The 25,346-nt window shown below is 39.0% G+C and overlaps 1 protein-coding gene across 14 annotated transcripts in view; it reads left to right on the plus strand.

Moving 5' to 3' along the window:
• The window catches only part of LOC131691735 (carbonic anhydrase-related protein 10), a 57,568-nt gene that overhangs the window by 13,930 nt on the left and 18,292 nt on the right, over positions 1-25,346 (plus strand). For 5 of the 14 annotated variants that reach the window (XM_058978369.1, XM_058978421.1, XM_058978377.1 and 2 more), the window contains exons 2-3: positions 2,567-3,374; positions 18,644-18,691. In XM_058978369.1, coding sequence (XP_058834352.1) covers positions 3,323-3,374; positions 18,644-18,691 — 100 coding nt within the window. In that variant the 5' untranslated portion in view covers positions 2,567-3,322. Of the gene's footprint in view, positions 1-2,451; positions 3,375-18,643; positions 18,692-25,346 lie in introns of all 14 variants that reach the window. The other 9 variants (XM_058978383.1, XM_058978398.1, XM_058978431.1 and 6 more) reach the window with 5 other exon arrangements.

The following is a 25,346-nucleotide window of genomic DNA, read 5'->3' on the forward strand; positions in this document are numbered from 1 at the left end:
ATATATATATATAACTTTATAACGAGCGAAGCTAGAGGTCCAATATATTAAGACAAATTGTTCTTCTTCAAAATATCTGAAAGTATTTCTAAAGTGATCTTAATGAAAAATCAAAACTGCAAAAGTTATACAAAGAAAACCATTTTTTAAGAAACACCCTAAGTTTTTTTGGTAAATTTCTTGTAAAAGGAAAAGTACATGACATAGAGTTTCAGTGTCTTCGACAAAGTTTTTTAAAATTTCATTTTCTTCAATTATGTGGAAGACAGCTAAACTCTATCTCGAAGCATTAAAAAGTTATTTTTTTTTATTTTAAAAAAATTAGAACCACCCTACCCACTATTTAAAATAATAGAAAAGTATTGTAAAGTGCAATATTTTATCATGAAAACGAAACGACTTTTTTAATATTGTTCACCGTGAAAGTAATTTAAACATATTACAAAGAGTCAATGCATGAAAAACCAAATTTTTAATATAACTTTTTCAGTTTTCATTTTTTTCCAACCTATCCTTCAGATGTTTTTCAGAGTTTTTGAAAACGAACATTTTCTTCTAATACATTAAAACTCTAGCTTTTATTGTTCAGAAGATATAAGCACGTAATATTTCAAAAATAGATTTTTTTAAATCAATTTTTTGAAATTTTGGAAAATATTGTATATTGATATTTTTGCTCAATTATAACTCTAATCATGACCTTATTTATAGTTCAAAAAGAATTATCTTTTATATGCCCCAAATGAGTGATATTGTTATTCCAAACAACCCCATTTTTGGCGAAAAAGTGCTCATAACTTTTCAACGGAAATAGCTAGATATATGCTGCTATGAAACAAATTGTTCGCCTTAAAACAATCTTAAAGTTGTCAGAAGAATACTTCAGTTTTAAATGAATACAGCAAAAGTTATTGGAATAAAACTGTATTTCGAAGAAACACCCTAAGCTCCGACTTTAAATTTGTTGTAAAATAAAATGTATGACAGATAGAACTTAGATGTCTTCAGCAAACTTTTCCAAAATATATTGTTCTACAACTTCGCTGAAGGTCATTTGGCTCTAGCTAGAAAGATTAAAAAGTTAATTTTTTGATCTTGGTAAAATTAGAACCACCCGACCACTGTTTCAAAGGGAATGAACACAATTTTTGCTCGTTTCTCGCATTTCATCTTCGATAACTTTTCAACGTGTTTATAAATCTTGATTTGATTAAATGATAAGCAACTCGAGCAGATTTTTTTACGGCTAAAGAAAACATATCTGTAAACACGAATCGAGAAATTTTTGAAACTTTCATCGATTCGAGATTTATCAAGTTTCATCGACGTATGGTCCGTAAACTGAAACTATCCTTCCGGTTGGTCATATAGATTCTCACGCATCGTTCACTGTTCGTTCTTTAACACTCGCACTACATCTTCTCCTTCCACAATCGAGTACTATTACCACTTTTAAACATAGAGAACTAGAAAAAGCACCGCGTACAACTGTGACATTCCAGTGGCTTCGCTCCGTGCTCATCCTGACGAACCAGCAGAATCCACACAAAGTTACTGCATTGTGTAAAAGATGGCAAAAAGCATCCAGACAAAACTGTTTAATTAAACCAGATCCGGAGAGTTATTGTTGCAGATGCAGCGTGCGAAAAAAAATTCACAGAAATACGAAAAACCCTGCGCCTCCATTGTCCGTACCGATTTGATGTAAACGCTTGGTGTTTCACTCTGCCTCTGTCAGACGCATCGTCGTCGTCGCCTACTTAGCGCATTAATTTCCCACTCACCAAACGGCAAGTGTGAAGTGTCACCTGCGGTGACGGCAACCCGTCCGAAATGGGAAAAATAAACACAAACCGGGGGTCAGCTGTCTCAGGATGGCGATGATGACGTTCATGATGATGCTGGTCGTTGCCGTTACGGTTGTACATAAACCGTCGCTGTGCCGTGAAAGATAATAAATTAATTTAGTCCCGTCCGTGCAAGCTTCCAGTCGGTCAGACTAGAGTGGAATAAAAAAAAAACTGCAAACATCTGAAAAACAAAGTGGAAAAATGCTCACCGAATAATGGGATAATACTCGGTCGACTCTCGCCACCAAGTGTTTGCAGTGTTTGAGTGATGAACGAAATGAACAAAAAGTGGAAAAAAATAAGCGCTGACTGCGAAGGGCCTGCACACCTTCGTTAAACGCTCGTCTCTGTTTGAGATGAAGTGTTTGCCTGCTTTTTTTGTGTGCTCACATTTTTTCACTGTCGACGCTGCGGTTAAAAAATTGCACACAAATGGGGAGGGATTTAAATCATAAAAAAGCTGTCAACAATTTACCCTCATCCGTTCTCGGATGGGTTTCGACAATTGAGATTTTAACCTCTTCAAGATTTCAAATATTTGTACAAAAATACGTTATCTCTAATCCAATTTTTTTCCACAAAAAACCATCATCATCATCAGCAGCAGCAAAAACACTAACCGCACCAACGATTAAAGAGTTCCAACAAAGCACACGATCGAAGCAACCCAGCACTTGAGCATAATCTAATGACGTAAAAATCTCCTGTTCTAGCAGAAAATTAAATTAAGTGGCCCCTCGCTCTTCCAAGTGCTTCATCGTCAACCCCTATCAGCCAGACCCGGCGCGACAGCGATTAAGGGGGTGTTATGATGGGAAATAGAAAGAACCCTGCGCCGCCAGCGGCGGTCTAGAATTGAAGTAAAACATTTTAACAAAGTGAACACGTTTCCGGTTCGTAAGTGTGTGTGTGTGTGTGGGTTCAAATGAGTTCGATTGCTGTTTTACGACGGTTCCAATTGAATTTTGAAAAATCTTGCATCCAGCCCCAAAACGGCGAGTGCCGTGCAAAGCAGGCCATGCACGTTGAGTGAAGTGAGCAAAATCCGTCTGTGTAGGGAAGTGTGAGAAGAAAAAAAAATTGTTCCCCAGGGGAAAAAGTGAGAACGGTCGAAAGGAAACCAAAAAAAAAAGTTTGAAATGTCGTACGCCAGCCTACTGTGACGTCGCCGCCAGTCGCCAGAAAATTAGAGAGAGGAATTTGCTTTGATTTCTAGGTGTAGGTGGTGCGGGCGTTGCTGTGTGTATGTGTGTGGGTGTGGGAAAGTGCAATTGAATGCCTTTAAGGGCAAGAAAAAAGTGCGAAGGAAAAAGTTAGTTTTGATGTGCGGGTTAATTAAAAATAATTGCTTGTTAAACGTCGTGACAGCCGACGCCGTGGTTGCATAATTAGTGCACCTGCCTCGGAAGATCGAGAAAGGTGGAGGAGTACAGTCCTTCGCTCGCAGGAAAGCCACACGGACCGCGGACACAATGCTAGCTAAGTTAGGTGTAAATATAGTTATTCTACTAATCGTAGGCAAAGGTAAGTGCGAGTGCTTTGGAGTATTTAAGTGTTTGTCAGCAATCGAATACCCGATCTAGGTTATTGAACAAACAGACTTTTCATTCCCAAATTACTGAAATATGTTAATTCTTATCCTTATTTCGAAAGATGGTTTTCAGTATGGTAATTCGCCTATAAAAAAATTAAAATGCAATGTTTTTCCCTTGGTTCCGTTGTTGCAGATTGTAAACTTCACCGGTGGTCTGATCTAGATTGGGAGGGCCTCCTCGATCTCCGTCCCAGTTGAGTGTTGGTCCGCGGATGGGTTCTGTACGGTTGAGCCATTGAGAAAACCCTCCTCAGTCCTTCGTTCGGACTGTCGGAGGGCCTACTTATGGGTGGTGGTGGTGTTTTATTTGCAAAGTTTTGTATGTCGTTGAGCCACGGGCAACTTTCCCATCACTTGGCTCGATTTGGCGCTAGATTGTTTCATCGTTTAGATATTTTGTTAAGCCATGGACGACCTTTCCGGGACTCGGTGAAGCTGTGGCATAGGGCCCAGCACTGGAGTTGTGCAGCAAACGCTGTGAAGATTGTATGTTGTTGGGACGCGGGAGACCTACCCAGTCGGAGTCTTTTCAGGAAGTTCAGGATGATTTCTTCTCTAACGAATTGAGGGCTGAAGAACGGTCGTGTCTCTCCCGTAGGTCCCTGAACTCCAGATAGTTGAATAGTATGTGTTCGAACGTCTTTCAGGTCTCGCATGCGGTACAAACGGGGGATGGGCGCTGTCCGTAGTCTCGCGAGCATCTTTTATTCCCGCTAGTCGTCGCTATCGTTCCATTTCTCGGGTGTCCTTTTATTTTGTGCAAGCCTGTCAATGACCAGTAAAATTTTCATTCAGCACGTGTGTGAAGTGCCGTCCAAAACTGGAACTAATGTACTTAGAATCCTTCTGGATTCACGGCCCTGGGCTGCGAGGTTGTCTGCGTCGCGTTACCCGGGACGTTGTAGTTCCCGGGAATCCAACAAATCGTCGTGAGTGGGTCGTCGTTTAGTTTGATTTCTTGTATAGACGGGTGTCGGGATTGGCCGGCTTCGAGTGCGAAGAGTTCCGAGAGGGAGTCTGTGAATATTACAGTTGCGGTATCTGCTAGTATCCTAGATAGGGCCAGGGCGATGGCAGCTCTTCAGTGGAGAAGACTGAACACTACTGGGAGGCAGAGGGAAAGGATTGTCCCGTTGTCGCTGAACACGATTCCGACTTCCTTGTCCTACCTAGATTCGTCCGTGTCTATACGGGTGGGGTTTGGGAAGCGCCGTTGGATGAGTTGGCGATCGGGTCCGACTCCTTCAGTTCGGATAGACTGGGACAAGGTTGTATCGCTCTGAGGTGTCCTAGTCCAAATTCGCCGTTCCCGGATCTTCTCTCAAGGATGGACATCACTCCCGGGTGGATGCCAGGGCAATAGTCTACCGGGATAGTAGTAGGCCTGCTTCTGCAGCTGTAACAGCTTGGAGGTTCTCCGGATGGACCCATGGTAGAGAGGTGTTGTCGATTTTAATCGGTTAGGTCGGTTACTCTGCGCCAGAAGTCGTAGAAGTGGGAAGAAAAGCTCTTCTGGATTGAGATTCGGAAGCCCACCAATGTGACCCATCTGAATACGGTGCCTATAGATGGTAGGGTAGGAGGCTGATAGGTCCGAAGTTCTTGTGTGTTCGGGTCCTTTGCCTCCTTGACCTCCCATATCCGGTTGAAGCCTTGCCTTCATGTGGTTTTTTAGGAGCGGGTTGTCTACGTTATCCATTCCGTCGTCCTTGGCTAAGAGCATCGGCGAACTCCGGCCCGGAGAAGGGTTGAATCCATTCCTGTGTTGAGTCGGATGAAAAAGTTACGGGAGTGTTTGGCCTGGAATCCCCGTGTGAGGGATGCAGTTACCGATAGGGAGGAGCAATGATGCCCTAGCTTAATGACGACCTCATGGGAGTTTGTGGTTAAGACGCCGTCGATTTCCAAGGTCAATCTGTGATTCCTTCTTTTCTCGCGTTGATCTCTCACAATATCTCGTTGGTGGGTGGGTCGGGGTCGATTCCGTCCATAAACACGATCCAATTAGCTAGATTTAGTTTCGGCGATAGCTTCCGCGAGACATTGCCGAGCTGGCGAAATTAGTTGAGCCTAGTTGTCCAGAGCTGAATATCGCCCAGTGTTTTTCGAAGAATTTGGAGGGTACGTCGGCGGTTGTAGGCTGCGTTAGTAACTTCGGTTCCCCACCAATGGACTGCTCTCCTGGGGGGGGGGGGGGGGGGGGTCCACTGGTTCTGGAAATGGTGAATTCAACTGAATCGGCCTCAGTCCCGGCGGCAGCGGGATGTTTCCGGAGAGGTGGAGTTATGGTTTAGCAGGATTGATCACTGCTGTACGGACCAGAGGCAGTCGGCTCCGAGAGTTGGAGTATAAGGTAATGTTGATTGACAATTGAACGGGTTCTCTACTAAAGGCCTGGTTTCCGTTGTTGAGAACGACTGCTCCGTTGACCTCGATCGTTTTGGGTATATAGTTATCGCGGCAGTTGGGTCCTTGTGTTTTCCGGGCGGGGTAGTGAGCGTTCATGTCCCTCATTATAAGGAACAAGGCCGGGATCTGGGAATTATGGGATATCAGTAGATCTAGCTTCGGATCGTCCTCGCTATTGCTAGCAGTTCCGAGTCGAGTTGGATGCTTTCCCCGGGACTGTCTACCCGTATTGCCATTCCGATTGTCTGATAAATGTTGCCTTCGCTCCGTAGTACCCAATCATAGCAGTTTCCGAGCCATGCGAATATATCGTTTTTATTCGGTATGTGGTTTTCTTGGATAACCAGGATGATGGGGTTGTGGCGGCCGCCGGAGGTACCTCGAATGTGGTCGGTACTATCCTGGATAGAGTTAGTGGTGGAGAGAAGGCGTTTTTCCTGATAGAGCGGCTGATGAGCTCAGATAGGATGTTGGAGAGGGCTTTCCCCGGTTGGGTTACTGTTTTGTGTAGGATTGTTATCAGAACGAGTATGCCGTTGTTGGGGGAGCGTTTCTGGAGGACAGGCGGACCTCCTTTCTACTGACCACTTGGGGTTTGCAAGGGGTCGGAAGGGGCTGTGTCGGTGGTTCTTGTGCGTTGCGTTGTGGGTGGGGTTTGGTAAGGTTTGCCGGAGCGTGTGGTCAGCCAGGAGTCCTCAGGTCTTTCCTTCTCCTGGAAAGGAGTTCGGGGCACTGAACTGTTCTTTCAGGGTGATATGGTGGCATGGACTTACCCAGGGATTAGCCGATCCTCTGTACTAGCAGCCGCCGAAAGCTCATCAGTGGGTCCGGTAAATACGCGACCGGGTTTTATGAAAGGAAAGAGGCCTTTTTCCTAAGACGTTCAGTGTTCACTGTGTTTAGGAGGCTCCTGGGTGCCCGAAGTATCTATGGGTGCTTTGGAGAATCGGCGTTCGATATCGCCCATCCGTCCATCGTACTTCCGTTTAGCCTACTTCCTTCCATGAGCCCTTCCGTCCAGGAGTCCTTCCGTCCAGGAGTCCTTCCGTCCAGGAGTCCTTCCGTCCAGGAGTCCTTCCGTCCAGGAGTCCTTCCGTCCAGGAGTCCTTCCGTCCAGGAGTCCTTCCGTCCAGGAGTCCTTCCGTCCAGAAGTCCTTCCGTCCAAGAGTCCTTCCGTCCAGGAGTCCTTCGGTCCAGGAGTGCTTCCGTCCATGAGCCCTTCCCTCCATGAGTCCTTACGTCCACGAGTTCTTCCGTCCATGAGTCCTTCCGCCCATGAGTCCAAGAGTCCTTACGTCCACTATCCTTCCATCCATGAGCCCTTTCGTCCACGAGCCCTTCCGCCCATGAGCCCTTCCGCCCATGCACCTTTCTGTCCATGAGCCCTTCCGTCCACGAGTCCTTCCGTCCATGAGCCCTTCCCCGTCCATGAGGCCTTCCCCGTCCATGAGCCCTTCCCTCCATGAGTCCTTACGTCCACGAGTTCTTCCGTCCATGAGTCCTTCCGCCCATGAGTCCAAGAGTCCTTCCGTCCACTATCCTTCCATCCAGGAGTCCTTCCGTCCAACAGTCCTCCCGTCCATGAGCCCTTTCGTCCACGAGCCCTTCCGCCCATGAGCCCTTCCGCCCATGCACCTTTCTGTCCATGAGCCCTTCCGTCCACGAGTCCTTCCGTCCATGAGCCCTTCCCCGTCCATGAGGCCTTCCCCGTCCATGAGCCCTTCTCCGTTCATGCTCCCTTCCCCGTCCATGAGCCCTTCCCCGTCCATGAGCCGTTCCCCGTCCATGAGCGCTTCCGTCCATGAGCCCTTCCGTCCATGAGCCCTTCCGTCCATGAGCCCTTCCGTCCATGAGCCCTTCCGTCCATGAGCCCTTCCGTCCATGAGCCCTTCCGTCCATGAGCCCTTCCGTCCATGAGCCCTTCCGTCCATGAGCCCTTCCGTCCATGAGCCCTTCCGTCCATGAGCCCTTCCGTCCATGAGCCCTTCCGTCCATGAGCCCTTCCGTCCATGAGCCCTTCCGTCCATGAGCCCTTCCGTCCATGAGCCCTTCCGTCCATGAGCCCTTCCGTCCATGAGCCCTTCCGTCCATGAGCCCTTCCGTCCATGAGCCCTTCCGTCCATGAGTCCCGCCGCCCATGAGTCCTTCCGTCCGTCCATGAGCCCTTCCGTCCGTCCATGAGCCCTTACGTCCGTCCATGATCCCTTCCGTCCATGAGTCCTTCCGTGCATGAGCCCTTCCGTCCGTCCATGATCTCTTCCGTCCATGAGTCCTTCCGTCCATGAGTCCTTCCGTCTATCGTCCTCCAACGACTATCATCCTTCCATCCATTATCCTCCGACGACCATCATCCTCCAACGAGCATCGTCCTCCTTCGTCCATTGTTCATCGCCTTTATCGTTTTTCTTCTTATTTTTCGTTGTGAGAACTTTTTTCGCTTTTAACGTGTCAACAAAATCATCTTTAGAAAAATACTTTTTATAATACTTCCATCTTCTAATTTAATTTAAAATGAAAGGGAAAGATATTTATTTTAGGTGAAAAGTTGAAGTTTGTTTTTGAATCAATCATGGAATTTGGGTTTATACTTCGTCCCAGCAGAATCCGACACTAACTTAGTGACCGAACTGAGCTGTCGCTCGCTCCAAAAAATGGAAGTTTGTTTTTGCTTTTATCTTATAAGAAGTGCCTGAGCTAGTGAGTGAGTGAACGAACGCATAAAACATATTTGATTGAATGAATGAGTAGATGTGCAAATGAGTAAATATGGGAATGCGTGAGTGAGTAAAAAGTAGTCAGTGATTGAGTGAGTGAATGAAGGAATTAATGATTTAGTGAGTCAGTGAGTGAATTATTGAATGAATAAGTGAGTGAGAAAATGAATGGCTAAATAAGTCAGTGAGCATGTAAGTGATTTCTATTTCTATTGTGTCAGTGAAGCAACAATTAAGAGATTTTTAAATAAATATTTTCTTATTTCTCCAGTCCTATATTTCAGTTCTTGTTTTATTTTTTCCTCTATTTCAAACTTTTACGTATTATTTATGCCATCGTTTTACTTTACTTTGTTTGCAATAACAGTAACTGTAGATTCCATCTCCAACTTTTTTTTTCTGCCCTACCTCGTTATGCCATTATTGCGATACCCTATCCGCAAGCCACGCTGCAATCAAACCACAGACAGGAGAGGGGCCCGATCCCCAACCCAGGTAACTCTCACTCAGCTCAACTCAGAGGCTCGGCAGGGCACATAATTTCTAATTGCTGGAGTTGCATTTTAATGAAAACACAATCATTAGGTCGAATTAAATTAAATCCGCGAACCGCGCGAACGTGCCATTTTCATCGCCCCCTTTTTTCACTCACTCCGTGCACTCGCGGGACAGGCTGTACCGGTAGGATCAAATGGTGCCCCCCGAGCTGAGCTTGTTCGTGGTGGTGAATTTTGGGCTCAGAGTCGCGGTTCTTTTCATGAATAATTGTGCGTGGTGGTTGTGCCTCTGACAGAGATGAAGTAGGAAGAGTCTGCTGTTGACTGATCGAGGAAGGGATTGGGAGGGATTAACCTGACTTGGTGCGAATGTTATTAACAAATAGTTGCTGGTGAATGCGTTCAGCTTTGAACAAGTTTGGTCAGGCGCCGCCAAGTGCACGCTTAACTTTGATAGATTTAGTTGGAGTACATAATTTTATGGAATCGCTCAGCCTACTAGTTGTATTTACTCGCGAATTTCGTCACTCACTAAATGTTTACCAGTCTGTTCACGTAGGACTTATTTGCAAAGGTCGATACCGCCAATTATGAAAGTACGACCTAATCAGACTCGGTGGCTTGCTGGTCGTACAATTAGTGTATGATTTTGCGGAGGCGGTTTTTGTTTGGGAGTGCGTGCGTGTGTGTATGTAGTGAAACCACACGCGCGACTACCTAACTTTGATTGTGGATGGGTAATGGACACAGCAAATGTACAAACCAACAAAATACTGTGGTTTCAGTAGCACAAATTCTTCATCATACTAGCAACTAGTGTCTGCCCGTGGTCTCAGCACCGACCGTTTTCATTTCGAGGCTGTTTCAAATCTAATTGTGGTTGACAATGAAAGATGCCAATTAATATTATTCGACGCATAGAAAATTTATCAGTGGTTTAAATTCAGAATTGATTTCAACATGTCGTCTTTTTAAAGTAAACAAATAAATTAGTCTGACAGCATTTCATCATCGCAAATTGAATGATAGTAAAACATCGCAGTAGGCTACTGATTTTCACCCTGCATTGCAAGTGAACACAACTGCTACAAACCCCCCGGTCTCACTTCAACTGAAGCTACCCGCACTCACATTCCTTGCACAATCACTTAGCAGGCCGTTGCTGTTGCTTGCTTGCCGCTTCCCGCCAAACCGCTACCAAGTGCAGAAAACTGTAATCACATCTTCATAGCAACGCATAAGCAAACAAGAGCAACCGACAGATAATCAAATGGCGCGTTTGATCGTAAAATTTTTGCTTTCTTCGTTCCCCCATCTGCTCAACGAACTTTTCTGATGATGGGGAGTAAAAAGCCGGATAAGGAATTCGACTCCGGAAACAATGGCGGCGGTGTTGGTGGTGGATGAGACAATAAATTTGCTTTCGCGTACGGTTTTTCCCCATCCGCTAGTGCCGTCGAAAGCCACTCTTTGCGCCTTTTCGGTCGGTCGTCGTCGGACTGCCTCGTTTGGATAAAGGGATGAATCTGCTTTCCACTGCATCCAATGTGGCCCCTCTCCACCATACAATGAGGGGGGAAATAATTCTTTCGGTTGGGGCGGAGAATGGAAAACAGAACGATAAAGACGATGTAGAAACGTACAGTGACGATCGTTGGAGGAAAAATTGGAAAGGGGCCCTCTTTTGTTTCCAGAATAAATGGGATGATTGTTTTCAACGGAAAATAGTATATTATGAATAGTTTCGAACGGCACTGTACGTGTAGTAAGCGCAGCATCCCCTAAGCAACTTGACTTGCGTTGGCCTGAGCGCGTGCAGACAAGAGAAGGGCTTCGGGCGGCGAAAAAAAATAAGACTATTAATCTATCAAGATAGAAGATGAAGTGTGTAGCAGTGGATAATAAATTGATATCATTCCAAAATTTCACGCTATTCATATTTCAAGCAAGCTACTGGCGCAACGGAAAGATTATTCAATAGCCCGTTTAGAGGAATTGGGGATGAGTGATGTTTCAATTCAATGATAACTCCGAGTGTAGCGATTTGAAGTGAATATATTTATTCTAGTTGTGGTTTGTGTTTTATTTTTCGCTTTCGATGAACGATGACAAATCTGGCATGCTGCCATTTGATGCTCGTAGGTTCGTATGTTGTCTGAGTGTGCAGTGTGAAATAGTTAGTCGCAATGAGCGATGAGATGGGCGAGGGTTTGTTACGAATGGATGAAGAACTAAGGAGAAAAAACGACGGACAAAGGAAGTGAAGGACTAAAAGGAAGAATGGTGCGTAAAATGACGAAAAGGACGCAAGAGACGAAAATATCAAAGGCACATAACAGCAAAAAGGGAAAAAAACTAAAAATGAACAGAGAACCAAAACAAAAAAGAACAAAAGGGCAAAATAGCAAAAAGATAAAAAATCAAAAGGACAAAGGGATAAAAAGACAATGCGCAATAATAGAATAAAAGCAAAAATACAAGACAAAAAGAAGAAATTGAGAAAAAGAGAAAAAAGAACAGAAAAGAAAAACAAGAAAATAGAAAAATAATGAAAGAGAATCGGAGAAAGAGACAAAAGCTAAAAAGTGAAAAAGAAAACGAGTAAAAAAGGAACAAAAAAGAAAATAGGTGAAAGAGAGAAAAACAGAAAAGACGGAAATGAAAACCGAAAAGAGTAGAAGAATAGAGAAGAAGAAAACGAAAAAAAAAGAAAACAACAAAAGGCGAGAATTGAGAGAAAAACTAGAAAAAGAAAAGGAGAAAAGATGATAGTAAAGAACAGAAAAGGGAGAAAAAAGGAAAAGAGAAGTGGACAAAATCAGAGAAGCAAAAAAGAGAAAACGGAAAAATGAGAAGTACAGGAAAATAGAAGATAAAGAGAAAAGGATAAAAGAAAGAAACTAAAAAGACTAAAAAACAAAAGAAGAAAGCAAGATAAAAATGTAAAAAGATAAAAAGGCTAAATACAAATGGCAACGAAACAAAAGCAACAGTACAAGAAGAAAGGAAAAAGAGGAAAACGAGTCAAAAATGGAAGAAGAGAAAAGGCGAAAACCAAGAAAAGCAAAAAAAGGAAAATCGAACGCGAGAAAAAAATGCAAAAGAAGCGAAAGTGAGAAAAACAGCAGTAGAAAAAATAGAGAAAAAAAGAAAGCAGGAAAATCGAAAACCAGGAAGAAAAAGATATACGAAACAAAAAAAAAAGAAAAATTGAAAAACATCAAAAGAGCAAATGAGTATAAGAGAAAAAATAACAAAAACAGATAAAGAAAAAGAATGAATAAAAGAAAAAAGCAAGAGAATCAGAAAAAAAACGAGATGAGGAGGGGAAGTGAAAAATGAAAAGATATAACGAAAAACGATAAAAAGAGAAAAAACAAAGAAATAAAGGAATTAAAAAGAGAATAAGAGAAAACAGTAAAACAGTATGAATGAGAGAAAAAAAGAAATAGGGAATCATAAGAGAAAAAGTAGAAAATCACAGGAAAAAAAGATGAAAGAATAAAAAGAAAAGAGAGAAAAAATAAGAAAAATTAAGAAAAGCAGTAAGAGGAAAGGAAAAAGAGAAAAACAGGTAAAAATGAGAAAAAGAAAAAAAAACGAAAAAAAGAAACAAGATAAGGCGTAAAAGAAAAAAAAACAAGAAAGAGCAAATAAAAAACAAGAAAAAACAATAAATGAAAGAACGACAGTAAAAGAATACAAGAAAACAGGAAAATAGAAAAGCAGGTCCCTATTTTCAGTCTTGTGGTGACAGTGACTAGAAGAAAATATCTTTTTAGTCACTAGGTGCCGTGACTTGGAAATAGGGCTCACAATATATCTGAAAAAAGAAAAATAGTAAAAAACAGAAAAAGATACAAAAGAGAAACAAATAAAAGGCGACAGGAAGCAGAAAGAGCAAAAAAGGGATTTAGGATGGGAAAAAAACGAAGAGAAAGAATAAAAGAAGCAAAATGAAAAAAAAAAAGAGAGCAAAAGGAAAAACAAAAGAAAGCAAAAGAGAAAACAATGAAGAATAAGGGAACAGGTGTAAGGATAAAAAGAAAAAAAGGATGAAAAAGACGAGGGATGAAAACGACAAAAAGGACAAAAAGGGCGAATGACAACAATGACGCAGATCGTAGGAGGAAAAGTAAGATGAACGAAAAACGAAGAAAAAAATGTGATGGGGGAAAATGAAAAAGGACTATGGCAAATAATAAAGAATAAAAAATAAACAAAGAACAACATATGAGAGGACAAAGGCAAAATGATTAGATGTAAAAGGATAAAAACGAATGAACAAAACGCTAAAGGATAGAAAGATAGAAGGATAAAACGACAAACGAGAAAGTGAAAAATGAAAAAGAGAAAGCATGAGATCGAAAAACAGAAAAGGAGCAAAAAAGTAGAAAAGAAGAAAATCATAAAAGCAAAAGAGCAAACTACAAAGTAAACAAAAAAGGGGAAAAGAATAGTGAAAGAGAAAAGGAGAAAGTTAGAAACAGAAAACAAAAGTAAGAGTGAAAAACGAAGAGAAATATTAAAAGGACTTAAAAAACAGACAAAGAACAAGACAAAATGTGAAAAAATACTAATACAACGAAAGACAAATAACAAAGCAAAAAACTACAGAGGAAGAGAACAGGAGAAAGAGAGCAGAGAAAAGCGAAAAACGAGACAAAGAAAATAATGAATGGAAAAATGAGAAAAAGTAAGAAAAGCTAAAACCCACAATCGAAAATAAGAAGAAAGAATGAAAAAGCGAAAAGATAGAGACAGAAACTGTTAGAAAAAAGAAAAAAAGAGAAAACAATACAAAGAAATCTAGAAGAAAGAAATAAAAAAAGAAGAAAAAACAAAAAACTGGAAAAGAAAAAAAAGAAGAGGAGAAAAAAAGAGGAAAACGAAAAAAAGACGATAAAAACACTCAACAGAAAAGGGAAAGAGAATTAAAAAGCAACAAGGACAAAAAATTGAGAATTGAAAAATATGGAATAAGAGAAAAGGAAAAAATCAAAAGAGAAAACGATAAAAATTAAGAAAGTAGAGAAAACAGAAAAAGGGAAGAAGAAAAGAGGAAGAAGAGAAAAACAGGATCGAATAATAAAATAGGCAAAGTCAAAGAGAAAAAGGTAAGGTGAAAAGGAAAATAAGCACAAGAATTAAAAAGAGTTAAAGAGGAAAAAATGGTACACAAAGAAAATAGATGAGAAAATAAAGAAAATAAAAAGCAAACAAATGAAAAAAAGAAAAAAAATTAAAAAATCCAAAAAACAAGAAAAAACAAGAAAAAAGAATAACGAAAAAGTATAAAAGGAAAAATAGAAAGAGGAAAGTAGAGAAAAAATAACAAAAAAGCAATGAAAAGGAAAATCAAAAAACAATAATAGAAAACAGGTAAATAGAAAAGAAGTGTGTGAAAAAGAAGGAATAGAAAAATACTGGAAAACAGGAGATACAAAGAAAAAGTGAAAAGGAGCAACAAGAGAGAAACAGAAAAAGAGAAGAGAAAAAAGGAGAGAAAATGAGGAAATGGACAAAAGAAAGTGCAAAAGATAGTAGGAGAAATACAGAAAAAATTAAACTAGAAAAAGTGAAAAGATTCACGGCGACAAAGAGATGAAAAGGATGAAGAATGAAAAGAACAAAGAACGAAAAAGACTGAAGTCACGAAGGACTAAAATAACGAAGAATGCCGAAAAGTAGGATGATCTATTGTCGAAGGATGGAGAAAGGAAGAGCATATATAAAAAAGAAACAAGAACCAAGAATCAAAAATCAAGAACTAAAATCCAAAGAATAGTGGACCCGAAAAAACAAGTAAAAAGACAAATTGCAAAAACAAAAAAGCAAATGCAAAAGAAAAAACTGAAAAGAAGGGAATAAGAAAACCGGAAAAGAGAAACATAAAAAATGAAATGCAGGAAAAGCTAAAAAGAAGCAAGAAAAGGTGATAAAAAGATAAGGAAGCAAAAAGAGAACCAAAGAAAATAAAGAAAGGTGAAGAAGGAAAAAAGAAAATTGCAAAAATGAGAAACGATAAAGAGGGAAAGGAGAAGAAAGAGCGAAAAAGGGAAGAGTAAAACAAAAATAGAAGAAGAGAAGAAAAAACAAGAAAAGAGCAAAAAGAAAAAGAGATAAACAAAGAAGTAAAGAGTAAACAGAGAAAAGGAAAAAATATGGAAAAAAAGAAAAAACGAAAGAGAATAAAAGAAATAGAAAAGGAAAAAGCAGTTAATGAGAAAAACAAAAAAGAGAAGACTTAGTAAGGAAAAACGGTTAAATAGAATAAAGGGGAAAATAGAAAGAGAAAAGGGAATTAGAGAGAAGAAAGTGTGAAAAAGAAAAAAGATGAAAAAGGTAGAAAAATATAAAAAACATGAGGAGAAAAGAAAAAAGAATAGAAGAAAAAAAGAAAAGAAAAAAGGTGAAAAGTGAAAAAAGAAAGGAGGAAAAAAAAGGAGAAAATGACAAAAGGAGAAAAAAATGATTAAATGATAAAAGGAAAAGAATTGCAAAGCAGGAAAAGAGAAAAAGGAAAATGGAGAGAAGAAAAAAAAGAAAATAGAATAATAGAGTAACAAAAAACGATATAATAACAAAGGAAAACAAAAAAGGGAAAAAGCAGAAATGAGAAAGAAAAAAAAAGCATGAAAAGAGAAAAAGAAAAGAAAAAGGAATATAAAATTAAGAAAGCAAAAGAAGAAAAAGAGAAAGAGGAAAAGGAGAACAAACAAAAAAATAAAAAAGTGAAAGAATAAAAAGACTAAAACAGACGACAAAAAGATAAAAAGGAAATAAACAAAAATAGACATTCACATATCACAAAGTAAAAAAAAACAACTATAATTAACGAAGAAAGACAACAATTCGCTGAAGTGGATCATTAATTGGAGTCGTCAAAACATTTCCAAGGAATCTTCGTCTATTTCGTGTATCAATCATTCCCCGAACTGAAATGAACGAGTGCCAATAAGTTCCCTCCACTCTACGGGGCTAACTATCGTCTCTGGAATGACGTTTGCGTCAGATCTCGCAGGAGAATAACACTTCACCAAGCTGCGGCCGGCGGTGGCCGGTATGTCGATACAAGCATACATACATACATAAACTGCCTACGGCACCTGCAACGCAGTAGGCGCAGATTTTTCCCCCGATTATAGGATGATGATACGTGTTTGGTCCAGCAAATAACAACAACCACCGGGGCTATACTCGGAAGCCACCGTAAATTCATTAGTCTCTCTGCCAACCAAATGACCGCCAGCGAGGGATGTATTGGAAACGCAGTTCGCGGAATGTTACTGTTTGTTGTGGGTGGGCTGGTGTGTTTGAATGAATCATACAATCATCGGGAAACTGGAACCAAACAAAAAAAATAAACCCATCTAACTCTGATGGTGTACCACGTGCGATAATCGAAAATAGTTGGTTGATCCACACAGTGGTATTGCGACTTTGTCGCTGAATTTGCGCTGAACCAAAACTAGACCCGATCCGAACTCGAGAATTTCAAATTTGGTGAGGTCGTTTGGTCCGGGTCAAAAAAAAAACACCCACCGAATTCACTGCGACCGAGTCGCAAAGCGAAAATCTGCGGGAAAACCCCGCGGCAATCGGTTTCGTTAGTGGCATTCGTGATGATTTAATATTTTATTTATGTTTATGCCAGAGCTCGCGGGTCGTTCGAGAGTTGATTAGGATTTATTAGCATCGTTGATTGACGGCGTGAATGGGACGACGCACGCAACGCTGCTTCTCCGGTGGGATTCCAGGGATTAGCATGTCCAGTACACGAGTGAGTGTGATTCATTTTGACGGGTAAATTGTTTTCGGATAAAAATGACACAACATAAACTGAATTGAAAAAAAAATGCAATTTTAAAGCAATCCAACGTGAAACATAAAGATTTATTTAGTGGCATCGCAGCAACCCATCAATTTTCAACCAGTAGCTTGACAGGTTGCCAAACGACGCCGTCGTCCAGCTACGAGGTCAGTCCCACTAAATCATCGGAAGTAGGAAGCAGGAAAAAAATATACACTCTCAGCATTATTTCTCAAGAGGAGATCCCGGACAGCGCGGAAAGCGGATCGTCGCGTTCCGTAAATAGACAAAGAAAAGCAAGCCAGCTCGGATAGTTTTTCGGTATCCCGTCGTCCCAATTTTTCGCTTCTGCTAGCTGGAGGAAGATTCTAGACAGATTCTGGCGCCAAGTGGCTGTGCTTCTACTACCAACCAACCAACAAGACGGCGAGAGAGCGAGAGGGAGAAGTGATGCTCAGTGTCAGCAATTTTTATATATGGGAGGGGGCACACTTCGTCGGTCGGTCGGATGGGTATCGTGTGCCAAACAATAACATCCTCGTTGTTCAGGAAAAGAAGGAGCTGGGAATAGTGGTGGTGGTTGTTAGGAAGCAGTCGCTATAATGTAGCTCTTCAGTTCGAGCGAAGCTAAAAATTTATGTGGAAAAATATTTCGGCGTCAGAATGTCTGGCGCCATGATTATTTTATTACGAAGCACTGCTGGCCAAAGTCGGACGGTTCCGGCAGACGCAACGTTCGTTCGTTTGTTCTCCGGCGGTGGCTGACTGGTTTGGTTCTTATCTGGGTGTTTTTGTTTTTTGATTTTTTCGCTTTCGAGATTGGGGGGTGTTCGGAAAGATAATACTGTTTTGATTCGAAATATGGACGCTTGTATATTGTATTGGTTATTACTTGGGTGCGTTTCGACTTCGTCTCATCAGAAACCGACACTAACTGGGCTAACTAAAAATAGTAAACAGAATGACAAAATATGAACCGCCTGGATGTCAGTTTTTTCCAGCCTACTACGTTATTCGAGCACAAAACAACTAGTTGAAAGGTGGTTATGGAAAAGGTTGCCACATTTACAGATTTCTTTTTAACATTATGATGGAAGAAATCTTCGAACAGGGTTAATCAAAAGATTCACGAAGATACGATAAGTCCTGCTCTAACCCCGTCAAAATGACGGCAGTAAGCTTTAGAACTTGACTCTGAAATAAACGTCATAAATAACAGTGACATCACCATAAGATCGCAGTGCAGCAAATCTGCGCTTGCTTTGATCCGCGCAAAGTTCAAAAGAGCTCCCCATCAGCCGCTGTGTTTGTTCTGCAACATTAGATAACTCAATTTCTCGACTTGTTTCTGCTGTAACTTTGAACCAGCTTGGATTTTTTTTTTCTTCTCGCTGAACGTGTGATGCAATCGGGTTCGAGCCGGAAGGTGGTGGTCTCTCTGTGTATGTGTGTGTGTTAGCACACTGCATCCCACGTTCACTCGCTTGCTTTGATTGGATTAAAATATTTTATTCATGTAATTCAACTCCTACCGGTTAGCCGGGGGTAGTGAAACATGCAACTGTGTAGTCCCCACCCCGGCACACTCATTTCCACTCTGCATTCCTAATCTGATCAACGAATGCTGCCACCCGTTTTGACTTCCCGATGAATCAGCCCGACACGGCCCGAGGGGTATTCGTTTGCTGAAAGATTGCGTCCGATTGCTGTGTGTTTGTTTTTGGCTAATCATTTTTCGTATTTCTTTCATCTTTCGGCTATTGCAGAAATAAAGGCCAGCTGGGAGGAATGGTGGACGTACGATGGAATATCAGGTGAGTTTGATTAGCTTCTATAATTGATAGCAATATTGGCGTAACGAATTTGTATTTGAACTTTTTAGATAAGTACTGTTTTTTTGATAAACAAAGTTGATTACATTTGGGTCACCTTGTTGTGCGTCATGTTGTATAATACTTTTAACTTATGAGGTCAAAGCAATTGGCATGTTAGCTGACCCCGTGTTGACCTACAGTTTCGGCGTCATAGAATAGAACCGACCTGAATTTGAAGATCTTGAGAAAATTGGGAATTAAGGGGAACAAGATATGGTCAATATCTACTAATTATACTTTGAGTAAAGTGCCAATAGACATGCAGTTTGTGCTGTGGAGCGCCATATAGCGCGTTTCACCTAGCGTAAGTGGACTACAACTTTAACTGAAATCTACACACTGTGGAGGAAAAGATTATAAAATTGAAGCAGAAAGCTAGACATGGTACCCACTGCTTTTAATTGGAGCAGTCGTGCGTCGACAGGGTTGCACCGAAACTGTACCTCAAGCGAAGTGAACTCTCTTCAGTAATTGAGGCCGATATGATCGGACTGGATAATGCCAACGAGCAATTAAAGGAGGGCACTGAGTAGTCGAGAATATATACCGAATGGGTTATTCTCCGAACGAGACCAGGGGACAGTCATACCAGTCGAAGCAATTAGGGAAAGGACAAAAAACAGGTAAAAAGATAAAGCAAAATAAGGAAGAAGGAAAAAATGAGAGGAAAAAAACACAAAGGAAAGGAGAACAGGAAAAAGGAACAAAAACAAAAGAAGATGGAAAAAAGAATAAGGTTTTATGTAAAAAGGTAAAGAAAAACAAATGACGAAAGCCTTTTTATTTGGAGGAAAAATAAAAAAAACATTAAAAGAGAAGGCAAAATGGGAAAAATGAAAATAAAATAAAAAGGAAAACAACAAAAGCAAAAACAGAACAGGAAAGGGAAGAAAAAACAAAAAGAAGGAAGAAAAAGGGAAAACAAAGGCAATAAAACAAATGAGAAAAGAAACATGAAAACGAAAAACAAATAGAAAAATAAATAAGGAAACAAAAAAATCGGTAAAATGAAAGAAAAAAATATGAATAAAAAACCATAGATGAAAAAGGAAATTTAAGGAAGGATGGAGAGAGAGGAAGAGAAAAAATAAAAGGAAATCGAAGAAAGAAGATAGGAAAAAGAAATTGAAAAAAGTAAAAAAGAAAAAGAGCAGAAAGAAGCAAGAAAAACTGAAAAAGGCAATGGAAAAAAAAATACCAAACAAAAGAAAAAGGAAATAAAAAAGAGGAAAAAGAAATTTGAATAACGAGTGAAAGGTAAAAAGGAAGGGAACAAAGGAAAAGGGAGAAAGGAAACAGGCAAAAAGAAAAAAAGAAGTTACTATCCGGATGTGTCGCAGACCCCGGTAGTTCGCGCTTGATAAAACCCACTCCTGCAGTACAAGACAAAGCGTTAAATCGTCGAGAAACTCTAAGCTTGGTCATATGATCCTATTTCAAGTTCTTCTAAACTGTCTTCCTTCACCTCCTTTCTCCACATTGAGGACTATAACCCTTAACAATAAAAATATATCGTCTCTTCCAGGCCTTTGCCAATTTAATGTTATTCTACCATATAAATTGGGAAAAAAATTGACTGACTCTTGGGCCTTTTTGGAAAAGCTAAATAAAAAGAATAAGAAAAAAATAATATGGACTCAAAATGACAAGAATAACACAAAACAAAAAGAAACGAGATGAGGTAAACAAGAAAGAGAAAAGAAAAAAGCGGGGAAAAAAGAAAAAATGAACAAGGAATAGCCATAGGAAAAGAGAGAGAAATTGAACAAGGAAAAAGGCCGATGAAAACGAAAATAGGCGAAATGGACATGGAACAAAGGAAAACAGGAATATGGAATGTACAATGAGAATAGGCAAAGAGCGCAAAGAACAGGAGAACCAAAAAAATCACAATAACAATGGACAAGAACAGCAAAAACTTAAAGAAAAAAGAGATAGAAAAAAGATAACAGGTAAAAAGGACAGGAGTAAAGAAAAAATAACAAGGAAACAGGAAGACATTAAAAAACAAATGCAATAGTAAGCAAAAAAATAGGAAAGTAAAACAATATAACGGAAACGGAAAAACCACACAATAAAAAAGAATAGAGAAATAAAAACAAATGCAGGAAACAGGAATAATAAAACAGAAAAAAAGAACAGGGATCATAAAAAGGCTAAAGAAAACAGGAAATTGGCAAACCAAGAATGAAGGAAAGGAAATAAAAATAAAAAAGAAAAGAAACCTTTTTAATAGAAAGATATTTAAAAGAGGAAACAACGAAATTTAAAGATGATAGGAAGAAAAGAAAAAAGAAAAAAAAGGAGAAAGGAAGTAAATACGAGAAAGCAGGTATCTGATAAAAGAGAGCCAGTGAGGAGAAGGAGGACGGAGAATGGATAAGAGAAAATGGAAAAGTTGAAAGAGACAAGACTGACGAAGAATAACAAAAGGATAAAAATGAAATAAGGAAAGGAAAATGACAGAAAAGAAAAACCAAGATATATAAGAAAATGAAAAAAACCAAAAAATGGAAAAGTAGGGAAGAAAGAGGGAAAAACTGAGTCAAAGAACAACAAGAAACTATGTGGAAGAGAAAAGAAAGTGAAAAAAAGGAATAAAAAGAAAAGATATGAAAAGGTAAAAGGTAATGAAAATGGAAATAAAACAGGAAAATGGATATCTGGAAAAAGAAAACCAAGAGAATAAAGAAAATAGAAGAAAAAGAAAATAAAAATAGAAAAGTGGAGAAAACCATAGTGACACAGAGGAAAACAGAAGAATGGAATGCTGAAAAAAGGACGAAAAACGAAGAAAAAAATGTGACGGAAAAAGAAAAGGAAATAATAAATAACAGCAAGAAATAAAAAAATAGAAGAAATGGTCATATCACAAAAGAAAATTAAAAATAATGAAAGAAAAGGAAAATAGAAAAACTGGCTACAACAAAGAAGTAAACGAAGAAAGGAAAAATGACAAAAGATATAAAAAAGGGAATGAAATATAGCAAACAAGCAAAATACAAAATCGGATTGCAAAAAAAAATAAAACCGTTAAAGATATGAGAAATTGAAAAAGAGAAATAAAAAGGAAAGGAAAAAAGGTAAATTTGAAAAAGAAAAAGTACGAAAAAGGAAAAAGAAAAGCAAATAGACGGGAGAAAAGTAGTGTAAAAATAAAAAAATTAAACGAAGAAAGAAAAAAGAAAAAACAAATTGGAAAGTGAAAAAAGAAGAGAACAAAAAGCAGAAAGAAGAACAAGAAAAAAAAACTGTAAAAGAAAACGAAAAATACTAAACAAAAAAACGGAAGAAAAGGAAATAGAGAAAAGAAAGGGAGGCGAGAAAGGAAAGGGGGAAAAACGAAAACGAAGAAGGCAACAGGGAAGAGGAAAAAAGAAGAAAAAACGGAACGGAACCAGGTAAATAGAAAAAGTGAAAACATATAGCAAACAGAAAAAAAGAGAAAGCAAAGCAGAAGCAGGAAAACTGGAAAAGGAAGCGAAGAAAGCAGTACAAATAATAGGCAATACGAAGAAAAAATACAAAACAGAGAAAAAGAATGAAATTGGAAAAACACAGAAAAAATTAAAAACGAAATAGGAATAAGAAAATAAGGAACAGTAAGAGATAAAGCAAAAAAGAAAAAAAAAAAAGAAAATAAAAGGGAAAAGACATCGAGGAATAAGAAAAACAAAAAAAGCTTATTGAAACGAGGAAAATAAATTAGACTAAAAGAAAAAAGAAAACGGACGTCAAGAAAAGATCAACTGGAAAAAGAAAATAAAAAAAACAAGGAATACGAAAAAATGAAACATAAGGAAACAAAGAAAGGGTAAAAAATAAACGAAAGAACTAGAACGAAAAAAAAAGAAAAAAAAAGGAAGATGAAAAAATGGAAAATTAAAAAGCGAGTAATAGATAAATGGAAAGGGAAAAAGAAAACGAAGAAACAGAAATAAAGTTAATGAAAAAATCGAAAACGAAAAAAAACGAGAAAGGAGCAAGGAAAAATGAAACGAGAAAATGAGAAATGAAATGGAAATAAGAAAAAGGAAAAGGTGAAAAATAGCCCAAAAAATAGAAAAAAAAAAAAGATATCGGAAAACTACGAAAAAAGACGAAAGGTACAGAAAAAAGAGCAAATAAACAGGAAAAGAGACAAAAGAAAAAAGGGGAAATGACAAACGAAAATAAAACACAGAAAAAAAAGGTATAAAAAGGAAAAAAAGAGAAGGACAGTTAAAAAAGAAAACAAGAAAAGCGAAATGGAAGAGAGGAAGAGAAAGGAGAAAAGCAAATTTGGAAAAAGGAATGAAAAAAGTTAAGACATTAAAAAAGAAAACAATGCAGTGAAAAAAGAGAATAGAAAAAAATAAAAGAAAAAAACAAGCAGGAAAAAAGAGGAATGAAAACAGAAAAGAGAAAAACAAACAAGGGAAAATGAAAATATACACCAAAAAGGTATGCAGGATAAAGTAGAAAGATGAAAGGGAAAAAGAATAAAACACCACACTAAACATGAAAATAAAAAAAGAAAGAGGAAAGAGCGAAAAATTGGTTCAAAAACATTATATAAGAAGAGAAGAAAATAATTATCAGAAAAATAATAATAGAGAAAAGGAAGAAGAAAAATGAACCCGAGTAAATGATAAATCTATAATATTCCAATGCTCACAGTCTACATTCACTCCCATTGCAATGTGTTTTGAATGCGTTATAAATGGGATCGAGCCATGAAAGTACTGATGGTTGTGAAATTTGACATGAATCATATTTAGGAACTTTTAAAGGGCCTATCTAGTAGCTACACCAATGAGAGTTGGCACAGATAAAAAAAAGCAAAAGCAAATACGAAATCACAAACGAAACCAAAAACAAATGCAAAAATAGAAACAGAAGCAAAATCAAAAGTAAAAAAAAAAAACAAAAAAAAAACAACAGCAAAAACCAAGAAAAAAACGAATAACAATAACAATAATAATAACAGTAACAGTAACAATAATAATAACAATACCGACCATTTTTGTTTTAGATTTTAGAGTTTTACGGTGTAAAAATAAAAACGGCTGTTGTATATTGCCCGACGTTTCGACTACTGGATTATGGCCTTTTCCAAGGGAAATAAGTTATCGATAACTCATTTCTCTTCAAAAAGGCCGTAAACCAGTGGCCGAAGCGTCGGGCGGTATACAACAAACCGTTCTTAACGATGACTTATTTTACAATTCAAATCCACATAAGGTTAAGAAGTTCAGGTTTTGATTATCAACGATGAATCGGAAAAACAATCAGCTAGGAAAAGCAGAGCCGAAACGCGCGAAACTATTCCCATAAGACATGCACGAATAATTTCACGTGAATTTAACAAACCTGTATGGTTGAAAGCGCCGATGATCTGGTGCCTTGTTGATACAAATTCAGATTATAAGATTTCGATTCGAATGCTTCTCCAGTAGGTCATATTTCGATTAAGCAGTTTTATATTAATTCAAACTAAATCTGGTCGTTATTGTTTTGACGTTTCGATTCTATCTTCAGGGTACAAGAAGCTTGATTTTCAGTCATAAAGTTAAGTTTGTTAGAAATTTAGAGTCTTACCGACACGGTACCTACAAACTTAAGGATATAATAGAAGTTTCAGACGTTCCAAAATCGACAACCCGCACTTTGAAAAGGGTAATCAAAGTCAATAGATTAAAATTATAAGCAAAAAGTTTATTTTTTATGAAACGAGATCAATCAGCTAACTTTTCTATTTTATTGGCGCCACTAATTGTTTGAAAAATGCGATAATATCTGCTTGATATTCAGAAAATTGATTCAAATACTTTTCAAAGAGTTCCTCCATTTTACGGTGGCGACAGCAAACATGGTAACACGATCACCACTAGGCACCATACTTTACTGTCCTTTGTCACGATACAAAGCAATATGACGGAAACCGGTCTGTTTTTTTTCTCTATAGAATATAAAACGTAATACCGACCCCCCTCTTTTATACCTGGCGATAGCAGCTGATTATTAGGTGCCAGATTTGAATGTGCACGATAAGATAGAAGGGTAGAAAAATGTCAACAAACGAAACCGAATTGTGAATTGACACGAAACGATTGCTGCGATCTCGGTCTCGAAACAAAGGTTACTCGCCGCCGTCTCTGTGTCGTGACGGTTAACATCAACAATGAAAAGGTCACTATTTGCGACTACTTTGATCCATTTCGAAGAAATCCCTAGAACCACCAGTAGCAAAATATCCGTAAGCTTACGAACAGACATTCTCAGACCCCTCTGTCAGGAAGGCCTCGCGGAAAAACAAGCGAATGCCGAGCGAAAAATGAAGAATGCAAACAATGTTCCTTTAGCTTTATCAATTATTCCCGTTTACGTTCAATTCTCGCATTCCTATAGCCTTCCAGCCACGCCGCTTCAATCCAAGGAGGCGAACAACCAAAAAAAAAAACAGAAATTCCTCTAGCTTGTTGTATCTCCGGCACCAGTTGCCCTAGCAACGTCAAGGTAGTGCAAAGAAACCCGTGGAATCTCACTTTTAAAGTTCCCATCACTGAATGCTGAAGGCAATTTAAATGTTTTCTTCGAACGTCGCCTCATCCGT

This window comes from Topomyia yanbarensis, chromosome 1, assembly GCF_030247195.1.
Source record: "Topomyia yanbarensis strain Yona2022 chromosome 1, ASM3024719v1, whole genome shotgun sequence".
NCBI lineage: Eukaryota > Metazoa > Arthropoda > Insecta > Diptera > Culicidae > Topomyia > Topomyia yanbarensis.